This window comes from Primulina tabacum, chromosome 1, assembly GCF_025594145.1.
Source record: "Primulina tabacum isolate GXHZ01 chromosome 1, ASM2559414v2, whole genome shotgun sequence".
Lineage (NCBI taxonomy): Eukaryota > Viridiplantae > Streptophyta > Magnoliopsida > Lamiales > Gesneriaceae > Primulina > Primulina tabacum.
The window spans coordinates 50,959,211-50,974,603 of NC_134550.1; the positions used below are offsets into that span (position 1 = coordinate 50,959,211).

Below are 15,393 nucleotides of genomic sequence, written 5' to 3' on the forward strand. Positions count from 1 at the left end.
TATGACACTGCATTACGTTAGAGCCATGTTGATGTTGTGGCGCACGAAGAAAAAAATCGTTAAGAAATAAATATATAATTCGTAAATTATATTTTCCTTATATCTATTGTTTGATTATTTTAAATTTTCAAACTAAATTCTACGGTGATTTATCACAACAAGATTTTTTTTCAACATATCGTCTCAGGCCCTGTGAACCACAGGTACGGCCGACAGATACGACTGAATCATCGACCAGCTCGAGCATTTTATGCATGATTATTAATCATTTGACCCCTGATATCATGATATATTGTGCATGTACATGCATTGCATTCATGCATAGAATCATCGTATTTTATATGTCATATTTCGTGATTTCTTGATGTTTCGTTCTAGGGTTCTGACCCCCAAGATCGGTTTTTTGTGTGTTGACATGACATGTAACACATGTGGTTCGACTTCAGGTTCTCGAGAGGAAGCATCGAGAAGTACTAGAGCTCCTTGAGAGTGAGCTCAGTTGTATTTAGGTACAATGTCGTTTTGTCGTTTCCAAGATAGTATATATTATGGAGTTTTACTTTTATTGGAGTATGACCCGAGTTGTTGTATTTTAAATATTTTGAGGATTGTCTTATGTTATTATCGAGTCTTGTCGGTTCTATGATATTTTTGGTCTGTGATTGTGTCTGACCAACACATGTTTATGTTAGTTGTGTTTATTGAGAATGCATATTATTTATTTTGTGTATTTTATTTTTCTAGAATGTTAATTTAAAAAAGATCATACCGAAATTTTTATAAGACAAGAGATTTTTTTAACTCAATTTTTTATGTTTATTAATTAATCATGATTGAATATTAATAAATCATGTTAAGGATAATAGGCCCTCACACTTTGAAAGCATACATTGAAATGGATAAACTTTAACATAAGCTTTTCTAACTTTATCACGATTTTCAATGGGGTACTCCTATATTCACGCTCACAATCATGGAACACGTTCGAATGATTGAATATCAAATTTTTCACTGATTTCAACTCTTAAAGATTTTGCATGGCAGACTCCTAGAAATCTAATGATTATTTGTAGTTGGGTTTGATTGAGATGCTCTAATTTCATCATTCTTTCTTTTGAAGAATGTATCAAATTTTTGTGGTTTTTTTCATCTAAAAAAAATATTGACCCAAGTTCGAATAATAATTTATAAACTTTTTAATCTGATCAAAACAACAGATGATGCCATAAATAATTTGTCCATATTAGGAATCAAAAAACAAATAAGCAAAATAATATCAAGAATCGATAGGAAAAACACTTACATAAAGCACACATAAATATCCAATCATCTGTCAAAAGAACTAGAGAAAAAAAATACCTGAAACCAGATTAAATACATTGTCTGCTCTAATTAATGTAATTAATTAATAAAAACTATAAAAAAAAATGCATTTTTTCATATTTGTTTTATATACCACTTTACTACTCTTGACTGATGTTACAGTTTTATTACATTTAATAGATAAACATAACTTGAACGGTACTCATAAATGTGTCCACAGTGGGTGTCCATGAGATCAATTATATATACATGTGTGTGTAAATTCTTTATAAACATACAATATAAAAGAAAAAAATATTTGTATTGTTTTGTTAGACAACTACTATATAATTAAACATGATTATTTCAAGAGTTTCATGTGTTTCCGATATAGGAATGACAGTGGGACGAGTTAAGAGAGATCTCCATTCCCATCCCCTAATCTAAAACTTGTCATCATCCCACCTCAATCCCTATTTTTTTCTAATCGAGGATTCTCCGTCCCGTACTAACTTTACATCCTCGTTTCTATCTAATTGGGGAATCCTCGATCTCGTGGAGATTAAATCATCATCCCGCTTCAAATAGTCTAGTAATGACAATGAGACAGAGTGGTTTTGTCATCTTCATCCGCGCATCCTCGTCATTGTCTTCATCATCGCTTCAAATACCGATTGAATTGACCAAAAAAGTTTTCAAATTTACTTGAACAATATTCATACAAGAATATATTTGCATATATAACTACTAATATTACTTAAACAGTACAAACATTAATAATTCTAGGTTTAATAATTTAAAAAATGAAACCACATTATTGTCATGGGGCGACGAGTTGGATCGCGAACGAGATTTTGAAGGTTATGTATTAGTTTTTCTATTTTGGATTTGTTAATTGTTAAGAAAAGATATTATTAGTATTATTATTATTTATATAGAAATGGATTCGGGGATCTGGATAGCTTTTCTATACGTGTCTGTAATGAAGATCTCGATAATATCCTTGTACCAGTCTCGATTTGATTTGGAACCTATATCCGAAAATGTATCCTAAACCTGCCCGTTTTGGCTTTCTCCTCGGGAAAAATTGTCATCCTCGTTCTGATACGTCGCCGTTGTTGGTCATTAAAATTAAAAAAATAGTGAATATTTAAAAAAAATTGATTAAACATAGCCGAAACTGTTATCAAGCCATCTCATCCCAGGGTTCCAGCGTCTTAAAAAAAATAATAAACGAGTCATTTGCGTAATAATGTAACTTCAATGGACTAAACTGAAAACAAAAACCAAAAAAAGCAAGAGAACAAATTCCCGCCGACCCACCACTGACACCCCCTCTCATTCAGCTGTACGCGCGGCCAACCGCCCCAACCGTGAGTTCAATCTTTACCATTTCTAGAAATCCCAATTCGTTTCCAAGAAACCACATTTGATCCAAAAACCAGAGATTTGTGATTTGTTTCCCAGTGGGATTCGGCTGGAACCAAGAATCGACAGTTCTAAGCACATAAATCCTCCTTCAGTTTCATCCTCACCATTCCAAGAAACGATATTTCCTTCAATGGAAGAAACCCCAAAACTCCAAACCCTTGTAGACATCAAGCCCACTCCACATTCGGTACCAAGAATCTCAGCTGAACTCACAGCAGAAGAATCTGTCAAAGAACAGAGAATACCCTTTCCATTCTTCAGGCCCCTCTCTCAGAGAAAGGAGAACACTTGGATCATATCTATATTTGTGATCCTTCACTTGATTTCTTTTACTGCCACTATGTTTGTAAATGATTGTTGGGGCAATTCCCATGCGCAGTGCGCCCTCAAATCCCTTGGAAGGTTCTCCTTTCAGCCGCTGGCCGAAAATCCTTTGCTTGGCCCTTCAGCTTCTGCGTGAGTCTTTTTCTAACTTGTGTTGGATTTTGAAGATCTTTAATTCATTTCAAATGTAATGGGTAAATTTGGAATTTATTGGATTAATATATTGTAAGAATGCGACACGGACCGATCGAGTTCATCTCAACTCCTAAGTAATTTTGTTATATACGGGGTTGGGTTTTATTTCTTGATTCAATGTATTGATTTTTAGTTTCTGTGACTGACGTCCGTCGGGTCCATAAATCTTATATGTTCGGGTCCATAAATCTTGTATGTGATGTGTTAACCTGATTCGAATCAATGAGTTGATTGGACATGTTGATATCTTTGAATATTTTGCACTAATATGGTCCTATTCTAGTGGTTTGATCTTTCCAATATTATATTGAGTTTGCTGCTACTGTATTTTAAGTTATTCACTGAATGTTACTAAATATCATTGGCCTCTTGGAGTTTTGCTTTTATTTGGCTGACGAGTGGACAGTGTGGTACTCCTGTAGTACATTATGAAGGGTTTTCTTTCCGTTAGTTGCTTTGGTGTGTGGAATGGGAAAATGACACTGAAATATTTCAGTTCTTGGTAAATTCTTTGATGGAATCTTCTGTAAGCAATAAATGGCTAGTTGATTGACAAAATACATTTTGCTATCTTGATGTCATAGTGAGATTTTTCGCATATGCTGTTGTCCTTCCATTTTATACTGAGATAGAGGATCACCATTCCCTCTTTTGTGCCCAAGTGCTCTTAAATTGCACGTGTGAAAGTAATGCAAGAAAAAGGAAATGAAAATGTTGTAGGTGTCTCGTTCCTCATGTCATCTTATTTGTAATATTGAGAAAGAATCCAGTTTCCTTATTTGTTTCCTTTTTGAGAGAGAATTCATACTCTGTTATATTTCTTCCTGATGTAGGCTTGATTCAATGGGGGCGCTTCACAAGAGATATTTGGTAAAAGGTCATCAACCGTGGCGCCTTCTCACGAGCTCATGCTTGCACGGAGGTGTTTTCCACATTATCATCAGTCTTTCTAGTGTAATATTTGTTGGAATTCACTTGGAGCAAGAGTTTGGACCATGTAAAGTTTTCCTTCATGCATTTACTTTCCTCTTTTACAGAAGCTAATACAGTTCTAATTGTGCTTCTGAAGGATAATGGATTAATGCACCTCCTTCCTTTTAATTCAATGCAGTGAGGACAGGACTCATATACATACTTTCAGCCCTAATGGGTAGTTTGGTAGCTGCTTTATTTATTCAAGATAGGGCATCAGTTACATCTTCTGGTGCATTGTTTGGATTGCTTGGTGCATTGCTGTCTGGACTTATTCGAAATTGGAAGATTTACTCCAAAAAGGTCCTTTATATATCCTTACTAGATTTGCTTCGATGTTTTTTAGTGGTACTAACAATCTTCACGTATTTAATTGCAGTTTGCAACTCTCGTGTTGTTTTCCATCATCTTGACATTAAACACAATAGTCGGCCTGATGCCATATGTCAACAACTTTTCCAACATTGGGGGATTTATCTCAGGATTTCTTACTGGTTTTATGCTTCTATTAAAGCCAGAGCTTGGGAAAGTGTATCATATTAAAGGCTTTTTGATCGATTATGATGCTAAGAATAAGGTTCAGCACAGACACAAGTTTGATAAACCAGTCTTGAGGAGTGTTTCACTAGTCATTTTCAGTCTTGTGTAAGTTTTTGTAATCAGCGTCTATTTCTTCTTTAAGAAAAAAATTGTCTTTCATCGTATCTGATTATTTATTTCTGTTTTCATGACGCAGACTTGCTGGAGTTACTGTTGCTATTGTTCAAGGGGTAAATTTGAACAAGTACTGTAGCTGGTGTCGCTACATCGATTGTGTTCCTTTGAAATGGTGGAGCTGTGATGACATAACTATGCCTTGTGAGGTATTGGAACAAGAACTCTACATGGATCTCTCTCTTCTTCACCGTTACTTAGTTACAAATTCATGTCAAGTTGAATTCTGCCCTACTCATCATTTTATTTTATTCCATCTAAAATAGACGACGAACGAATTCAAACCACAATAACCCTGATGTTATTATTCAATTTATGTAGCTAACGAATTCTCGTTGTGCAGGTAATGACAAGCTCTGAGCAGTTGACTCTGACTTGTTCTGGCAATGGCAAGTTTAGGGTGCTGCCTTCGGCTAATGTCTCAGAAGCAAGGATCCAGGACCTATGCTATCTCATTTGCTCATAGAATAGAATAAACATCACATTTAAACATGTAATGCATGTATTCCTTCTTTAGTTTCTTTGTACACTGCACATGAGACACGTGATAACAAGTATAATGGTGTTCAAATTTGGTCATTGTCGGTTCCCATTGTAGATTTAGATTGCTTGACCAGAGAAAACAACTTTCATGGCCTAGTTTTTTCTATATCCTCTGCGTATATATTTTTCCACATTTGATTTCTCACGCCTAGTGTGAAGCAAATGAATTAATCAACAGTCGACTCAATTGCAAATATAATAATCTTGTTAACATTTAGCCATCATATTACCCAACGTCAGTCCTAAGCCATCGCACCTCAATGATAAAAATAATTTAAAAAATATTATTTCCATGTTTTCTTTTTCATATTTTTCACAAAAATTTGAAATGAAACCAACCTCAATTAGAAACAGAATCCATTTGAGATTGCGTATATAAATAATATTCTGATCATTAAAATATTTTAGCAAGACGTCTGAATAAAAAATTATGTGAAGAATAATATTGTAATTTGACATTCCATGGTTTGAATAATCAATAGATAAAATTGCAAGCACTTATTTGATTAAATATTCCATCTTATCAATACAACCATGCATAACCATAGTATCTTAGCATTTCCTGTTCTTTAGTATACAAAATATATATAGATATCAATGAGCTAGACGGAAGCTGAGATAGACTAATAGAATCTCAGTTTCCCCTTGGCCAGAGTTGCTTTTGCCCGCTGCAAATGACAAGATGTCTTTTGAGCCCCTTTCAGACCAGAACACGAATTGTTGGCTCCAAGCGAGACAGCAAAGTAAAGATAAATTGTGCATAGAAAAGCAAGGAGGGCAAAAGCAGTAAGAAGGAAACGATGTCTCTGAACAAGAGTGGCACAACTTCCCGATTCATCACCTCGTCCGTATTGTTTCTTTGACACGGGTTCAGAAAATAGAGTCTGGGACTGTGTCCTCCGATGAGGCGAAGATATTATGCTTTCTAGAGACATAGCTACAATGAACAAGATGTATCCTGCATTCATTCACCAAATAAGGCTTTCACCAAGTCGAAATTCATCACAGCACAATGTCAATTTTCGATACCGAATGGACTCGCTTGCAAAAGGATTGTTTATGGGGCAAATTTTCTAAGACTTTAATGCAACAAAAGATTGAGGAAAATTTACTCGATGATGATGGGTTTTTACAAATCCATACACTAGAAACATTTCATTTATATACCCCATTGTGCAAACAGAGCAAGAAAATTTCTACAGAAAGCACACAATATCCATGAAGATGATCACGGAGCATCCATTTGCGCAAAAACGTAAATAAGTACTCTTAAACCTCACAGCCAAATTCACAACTCTCCAGTCCACAACAGTCCCCAAAACTGAGTTTTTTCTTGTATCAAAACAAGGGAAAAATTAATGGCTAAAAAGCTACCTAATTCCAAGCAACAAGACCAAAATCCACCAGACTTATTCTAAATCACAATTTCACATCAAAATTTTTGACACGAAATTGAAATCCAGGCTTCCCACACGAAATAAAACATAAAATCTGGACTGTAGACTACCACAAGCTCATCCAAAAGAAATTTGCCAAAAATCTTAAAGCAAAGGGAAATATCACAAAAAAACTGCAAAATAAGGAATACAAAAAACTTCTGAACCAAGAAAATAGAGACAAAAGCAACCTGCCAACCAACCAACCAACCAACCAACGATCCAAGTCCGTGATAGTTATAGCCCTTTCCAATCCAAATCACGACAAATTCTTCAAAGCAGAATGGATTGTTGCCGGTACTTTGGATGCTTCTAAGTTCTCGGCTACATATACGGCGAAATGCCTGGGATAAGTACTCTTGTTCAGAGCCAGTATCAGGCATTTCTTACGCCTTGGCAACATATATTGTATCACATTTAATTCGATAATATCTTTCATTGTATTTTTAAATTCGATCTTATTTTTATCCAAATTTTAATTTTTTAGATGATTATATAAATTTTAATTTTTTAATGATTATATAAATTTTAATAAAAAAATATTAATATCAGTCTATTTTATTATTTTATTTTATTTTATTAAATTTTAATTTTTTTTCCCTGTAAAATCGATGTCCTAAATTATCTTTTATTTTCTTCAGCTATAAAAATTAGTTGATATAGTACTAGATTGAATTTTATATGCAGCTTAAAATTTTAAAATACTATGAAATTGATATTTATATAAATTGCTTTATTATTTATGGAGAAACTTAATTTATTGGTTAAATTTATTTTATGCCTTAAAGAATTGAGCTTCGATTTTTTTTTTAGTTTTATATTAAATTAAGTATTTCATTAATTTCCATAAAATATATCATATGGGTATTTATATATAAGATTGGTATCATGAATGGGCTAAAAAGTTATATTTTACTTATTTATTGTGAATCTTGAAATACTTTAATGCGTGAGATTTTAAAAAATAATTAATTAATTTTTGATGATAATAAAACTTTTTATTGTATTTTGAACATATTTATTCGAATATGTAGTTTGTAGATACCAAATTTGAAGTGATACATTGCTGAAACAAAATTTCAAGAGCCGATTGTTTCAAACGTATTTCATAGATCAATGATCCAAATTACCAGCTCCCAAGAAAGTTGAACATCCAACGCAAAAAAACTACAAGTAATATTTCATATTAGCTCGTTGTATTCGATTTTATCTACGCGAAATACTGGTAGCAAAATACATATGAATGAAACGATTAGTAATTGTGCTAGGACCAGTTCTGGTATTTTTGTCATATGTCTCAACTCAGTTAACATAATGAAACGATTCAGTATGAGCTACTAAGCAAGACGACGATCTACAAATAATCTTCACAATTAGAAGTCTGAATCGGATTTTATAACTAATAAATCGCATCGAAGTCGCTAGTTCTATGCAGGATGAAGGAAAAATTCAACTTATATATACCAATGTTTTTCGAGCATATATCTCTCATTCGAATCTGAAATCGAGTTATTCTTAATTCTATGAAAATCTAAGACAAAGTTTTACAACTTAATTCCATTGTCTTCATTTTGTCCAGAAATTGACGAATCAAGAACTATAATTAGGTAAAACTATCATCCAGACTTATACCAGCTAGGCGACCAGCTGAGTCAACCAGCTAGTCAAATCAGCGGGTCAACCAGTTCAGAAAAATAAACTCAATGTCAATTGTCAGCGACTCAAATATGACAGTTTAAATTTCAAAAATTATACAAAACCTTCTGGACGGTCGTATTCTTGTTTCTAATATTCATATTATTTTTAGATATCATATATACAAAAATTTAAGGATCAAATAAAAAAGACTATCAAATTTAAAGGGTTTGGAGCCTTGGACAGATTAGAAAAAAAAAAAATTAAAGAGAGATCAAGCTAACAAAAAAAATGCAAGAGCAACGATACAAGATATGAGCTTTGAGAGATAAATCTCTTACATCGAAATGAGTTTGTAGGACACTCTTTTATATTAAGCATAGATGATCATTCCATACATTTTTATTTTATATTACGAAGCGAAAGCCCTCGAAAGATTGTATCATTTATTTGAACCAAGAATTGAACTCACAAACTATAGGCCAACTCAAAAATACCCAAGTAGAACTCAACCCAATAATTTTATATCAACTCAAAATACTATATGAGATTTTTCCAGGAAAACTGCGAGGGCAAAGGCTCTGCCTTGGTCCACCACCGGAGAGGATCCTCCTAAGAGGAGATTTCGTTAATTTATAAATAAGAATAATCCGACGTAGAGTATCATAAAAGAAAGGAGCCGAGTGTGCTTTCCTTCTTTTGTTTGCCCGCCTGGCGAGAGAGGATCCTGCCTCGAGCCTCCTTTGCACCACCTTCCTCATAGAAGCTGTTGTGTTGACCTCGAAGCATGTATATTTATTTCTTTGTTATTTCAGTAAAGCTACTTGCATCAACATCATTTATGTAAAATTAATAACATGTTAGACCCCGTGATTTTAAAAATTAGGCATAAAACTATTTATCAAATGCGATAAATGTGTCCGAGTTTTTATAAAATAGGTGTGCAATGTGTTTGATTTTTAAAAAAATATGAAGGATGCATTAGTTTATTAATATATTTTTAAGAAGTTTTATGTCTTTTACGCTTTTCACAAAGGGTTTGTTATAGTATTTCATGTTGTCAAATTTCAGTTTTAAATTTTTAGTCGGTGGTCTTTTTTATTTTAGTTTATTTTCAATGTGACGCAAATATGACACTGATGTATATAATGTCACATTAACATTCCAGATAAAACTGACTAAATTATCAAAAATCAGAGTATACAATACTGAAATTTTGAAAGGTCAAAATCATAAAAAAAACTAACATACAATACCAAAATACATTTTCTCACATTTGTGTTCCTCGAGATCCGTACATACAAAGATTGCCATTGGCCATTGCGACGTTATCACAGCCTTGCTTGCCACCACGAACACGACAAATGGTCATTAGCTTATTCTCAGATTTGAGCTACTTCTCCTCTGATTAAGGCAAAACACGATACCGGCCTTTTTTTTTTCCGTTGTATTCGCGCGCATCTAGTTTTACTCGAACTCTGTGATTCGACTCTTGAGAACAGAGTAGCTAATCACGAGACTCTGTTAACCAGTACAACATTTTTGCAAAGTTAAAAATGGCTTATTTTTAAGAAATATATATTTACAAGCTCAAGGTTGATGCAACTGTGAAGTGCATACACAGAGTTCTGTATAATTGCAACAGTACATACACACTTCGATCACCAAAATGTAAGCCACTATATCGGTCTGGTAAATATGAGAAGGGTACTCGTATTGTAACTGGTACATTAGGGTATTTCTTTATCAAGTTTGATTTGGGGAGAAGATGAGGTAAAGTTCTTCCAGAACCAACGGTGCTTGCGCTTAGCTTGCAGTGACATTACTTCTGATTCTGTCCTCAACATTTCCCACATAACCTGAACATCCTCATATCCACAAGTTTGGATGTCATCGTGAAGTTTCAGAAGCCCAACACCTGAAGAAATCAAAGAAAATGGAGAAAAGAGTCATTCATTTATTCAAGAAAAAACAAGAAGCCTACCACCAACAGGGTCCCAAATTTCTAAAACTATACGACCAAAAAATTAAAGTCCTTCCATGCAATGATAGTAATGTGATGTATTAGGTCACGTGCAGCCGCAAAAGGGCTAAAAACCTCATCAGATTAAATGTTCCAGTAACCCAAAAAAACCCACAAGGGAGTAGTTTTGTTGTACGCAAGCATGTGGTACTTATATTTCTGATTCTTATCATAAAAAATGAATAAATTTCTACCTATATGCATCTGATACATCAGTTTCGTCAATCTTTAAACATCACAATGAATTTTATCCTATCTTTTTCCTAAGGGTTTTCAAATCAGCTTCGCTGTCATTGTGTGTGACAATGCAATTTAGCCAAAACCATAACTCAAATCTTCTTTTTAAGAAGATGTATGCATCAATGCAACTATAAGAGCATTAAAAAAAATCAGATTCCAAGCTTGGGAACATCTGTTCATGCTTTGAAATTGGTGAAAAAGTATCAAAGACAATGAAACAAATTCCACTCACTTTATTATGCTTTTCCTATGGGAAAAAAGATTAATAGGAATTGGATTCCTTTGGCTTGACTGAAATTATTCCTTTCTGGTAAGATCCACTGCTTTTTTACAAATAAAATAAAATAAAAAATAGAACAAATAAATATTATACGGTTGTTCTGGTCCACTTCAATGTCCCAGGTTTTTCAAAACAAAGTTACTATAACACCTCATCAACAGTGGACATATAAGTATCTCTCTCTCGTGTGCACGATAAAGAGCCATGAGTGTATACCCCACATAAAACTCGTATTTTGACTCCCTTAGCCTCACTGCGGAACCCAGATTTTAGCCTCTCTTCCCACTCCCCTGTAGCTCCACCTCTGCTCAGAGTCACATATACATATATGTGTGTGTGTTATTCTTCAATTACTTCGTATCTTCTAAATGTACCTGTATAATATGAATAACAACACTTCTCAAGCCAGTGGCGGAGCCAGGAATCTGGCACTACCCGGACTAGAATTTTAAACTCTAACTTTCTTTAATATTTTAAATTGATCTACCGGGCTAATATCAAATTTATCCAAAATTATACAAAAATTTACATATAAATTTTTTTTAAAAAAAATGGACCCAGGACCTTAGGCTGTAGCTCCACCTAAAAAAAATTTAGGTGGAGCTTTAGCCCGGGTACAAGAGGCTGTAGCTCCACCTAAAAAAAATTTAGGTGGAGCTTTAGCCCGGGTACAAGAGGCTGTAGCTCCACCTCTATCTCAAGCTAATCTGTAACGATCATGGGCCATTAGGCTGAACCAACATGGGCTTCGGCCTATACCTATGCATCACTACTGATAATGGGTCGTTAGGATGGTCCAGGCCCATGCCCATGCACCGTCACTCATAGAATATCCCACACCTGGAAATAAGTTTCTTTCGCCTTCCCTAACAGTTGAACCCAGGACCTCCAGGCATAAGTACCTAGAGCTCAACTGATACCAACACTTTAAGAATCTAGGTACTTATTATGCCTGGAAGTCCTGGGTTCAAGTGTTGGGAAGGCGAAAGAAACCACTTTCCAATGGTGGGATATTCTATGAGTGACGGTGCATGTGGCCATGCTGAACCATTCTAACGACCCATGATCAGTAGTGGTGCATGGGTATGGGCTGAGGCCCATGTTGGTTCAGTCTAATGGCTCATGATCGTTACATAATCAATATTAATTTGTTTTAAGCACACGTCATCATTTATCTTAAGAGAGTCTCATGTCTGAGAGATGAGTTAACACGTCCATATATGGAAAAAAAAGAAATATTTATTTACTTAAAAAGTAATGTTTTTCAGATAGGGTTCAGTCGAAGATCTGTCTCACAAAATTAATCCGTTAGACGGTCATGTTTTGTGTTATCTCTACACAAAACAAATAATCAATAAAACATAATTCTAAAAACAAAAATATATAAAATAAAGATTAGTCTAGTTCCATCTTCCTACTTTAGCGTATTAGGGTGGAACTTATCTAGTGGAAGGTTGAGTGCCAAAAAAGTCGAACCTTTGGATAATTAAGAATATAAAATGCGAAAAAGATGGGGAACTGAATTCCAGAATCATCTTTAGTGACTCAAATATGTATTTTTCAATGGTTAACCAAGATTAACCAAATGCTAAAATTATGCCATTTTTATATGAACAAATAGCAATAAGCTCACGGGTTTCCAATTCCATCTTAGGTGAAATTCTAACAAATCCAGATATTATCAACATAGATAACTTAGACTCAAATCTGCAAACGATATATGACACATTCTTAGTACTAATTAAATGTTGAAATATAATAGATCGTATTAAATTATTTGATTTAATAATTATTTAAGTCATAAAATTATTAATTATCGTATGACTTTTTGAAATTAATATTAATTTGTTTTATTAATTGAAGAGTACTAACTGGTCCAAAATTTTGAATTATTAATTTTTTAAAAGGATCCAAATTTGAAATATGATAAGACCAATTATTACTCGAGTAAAATAACACAATTTCTCCAATTCAATAAACGAATATAACACATTTTAACCACGGAAAAAAAACCTCAATCAACCAGAAAACGGAAAAATTAAAATCATAGTATTAATTTGAAGTCGATCACGAATAAAATTATATCTACTAAACCGATACTTGAAGCTGAAAATCATTCCATTCCGACGAAAACGTTGAAAGGGGGGAGAAGAAGCGAGAAGACATTGAGGTTACCTTTTTCACGTTCCTTGACACGAGAGAACACCGCCGACCAAGCCCTCTTGATCGGGAACACCGCTTTCCGCCACCACTCCATCACCCTAATCTTCACCTTCCTCCGCCGATTCCCGCCGCCAATACGACTCAGCACCACCTTCAACCCCGCCAGACCTGACTGCATGCAGGGAATCAACAAACGCACTGGCACACACTGGAGTGTGTGGGGGAGAGAGAGAAGAAGAAGAAAAACGAAAAGGTATTTCAGTTATTTGATGTTTGGGGGGATTTCCTGAGTTTGTACTAAAGTGATGCTTTTAGCCGTTACGCCACTTCGAGGGTTTTTTTAATGTGACCCACCCGTCACATTATGCGGTGGCCTTTTTTCCCCAATTTATTTATTTGTATGATAAAATATTTAAATTTTGACACGTGTTACACGAGTGATTTTTAATCCACACTTGTTTTCCACCAGGACCCACACATGTATTCGTTAAATTCTAAGATACAACGAGAAAATTAATCTAATGTATTGTAAATCATTGGAGAAAGACTCTCTTGCGCTAACCTCATGCATATTGTATGGGCTTTTTGATCGTATAAGTTACATAGTATCATAAATCGCTAATCCGATAAACTCGGATTCGACAAAAATCTCATTTTTTGGTCTGGGATGAGTCTAACTTATTTTGGCAAGATCCATCCTAATCCATTGATTATTTTCCGTATAAGATAGAAGAAATCGGGTTAGAATAGTTTTTTTAACACGGTTCGTCGAAACATTTGTAAATAAACGCTTGAAGTTGAGTCACTTCGAGATTTAAATTTTGACTCGTGTATTATCTTCCAGGTGAAAACATTTTTGTTGATTATATGTACATTGGCTTCAAAGTTTTTTGTTCATTTAGACATAGTTTGGTAAACATGATAGGATAAACATGTGATATATAATATAAAGATAAGTTAAGGATAAATAAGATGTAGGATATTGTATTTAATGTTTGGTATTATTTTAATAAGAGTGATTAAATTTATATATTAGATTGTAATGACAAAATTAACATTATCATAATAAATTTTATAATTTCAAAGTTGTTGCTTGAGTTCATATTTTTTATCTGCTCATGCGCCGATATTGCTTGCATGATTTATTTATTTTTATCTAATTTTATATATTATATAATATGAATATATGATAATTGAGCCATTGATTTTGTGAGTCAAGTCAAATATCAATTTTTAAGGTTAATCGAGTGATACTAATAATTTTATTGATATTTATAAAAATTATGTATATAATTATCTCGAATTCATTTATATAATTATCATATTATATAATATATAAAAATAAATATAAATATTTATTTGATTTTATCTACTAGCATAGATTTATAAAAATCATTTATAAATTGAGGTCAATTAAGTCATTTGTAGTGTATTTTATCATTAAATTAAAATTATCACACCTAATAGAATGAACATTTTATCCTTCTAAAAATTATTTATCAAGGGTCCATGATATTATCATGTGCTTTTTAAAAAAACACCAAACATGAGATAAAGATGATTATTTATCAATTCCTCACTTATTCTACGTATATAAACAATTAATCTAATTTAATTTATATTATTAGGATGTCAAATCGGTGTTTACGTGTCATAATTTAGGTGGGTTTTCACATTTTTGGGCGGTTTGACTGTAGTAGAAATTTGACTTCTATATTTAGAAAAATTATATATTAATCGCCTTTTTTAAACCATGGGACAGTTACATGGAGAAATAAAGGTCCAAATTGAATCCAAATTTACAATATAAAATCTTTACATTGATTGAGCCAATAGTATATATATATATATATATATATATAATTATTGGATTATGAATAATAAATGATTATTTCATACTCCAATATTTATAGTTTCACTTGTACAAAGTTGTTGGAAAGGAAACATGAATACATGATAAGAGTCCTGAGCAGTAAACGTCTCGTCTAGATCAAACTTCGAAGTATTAAACAAAATCAAGGGCTGTAAGAACATAATCAACTCAAAGTCGATGTTAATAATTTTTGGGTCTGAGTATAACTTACAAAGAGACCTTTAAATTACAATACGTGTTTGTATTTTTTTATCTTAAATCA

The 15,393-nt window shown here is 33.4% G+C and overlaps 2 protein-coding genes across 2 annotated transcripts; one reads left to right on the top strand and one right to left on the bottom strand.

Moving 5' to 3' along the window:
- The first annotated feature begins 2,610 nt into the window (after nucleotides 1-2,610).
- LOC142519389 (inactive RHOMBOID-like protein 8) lies at nucleotides 2,611-5,646 on the top strand. The gene is made up of 6 exons (XM_075622394.1): nucleotides 2,611-3,189; nucleotides 4,086-4,249; nucleotides 4,364-4,527; nucleotides 4,604-4,869; nucleotides 4,961-5,087; nucleotides 5,282-5,646. Exons 1-6 carry the CDS (start codon nucleotides 2,864-2,866, stop codon nucleotides 5,402-5,404), a joined length of 1,170 nt encoding a protein of 389 aa, XP_075478509.1. The 5' UTR covers nucleotides 2,611-2,863; the 3' UTR covers nucleotides 5,405-5,646.
- A 4,445-nt stretch (nucleotides 5,647-10,091) lies between these two features.
- LOC142519398 (uncharacterized) lies at nucleotides 10,092-13,543 on the bottom strand. Its single transcript, XM_075622404.1, has 2 exons — nucleotides 13,271-13,543; nucleotides 10,092-10,470 (listed from the first exon to the last, which is right to left on the bottom strand). Exons 1-2 carry the CDS (start codon nucleotides 13,434-13,436, stop codon nucleotides 10,283-10,285), a joined length of 354 nt encoding a protein of 117 aa, XP_075478519.1. The 5' UTR covers nucleotides 13,437-13,543; the 3' UTR covers nucleotides 10,092-10,282.
- Between the last annotated feature and the right edge of the window lie 1,850 nt (nucleotides 13,544-15,393).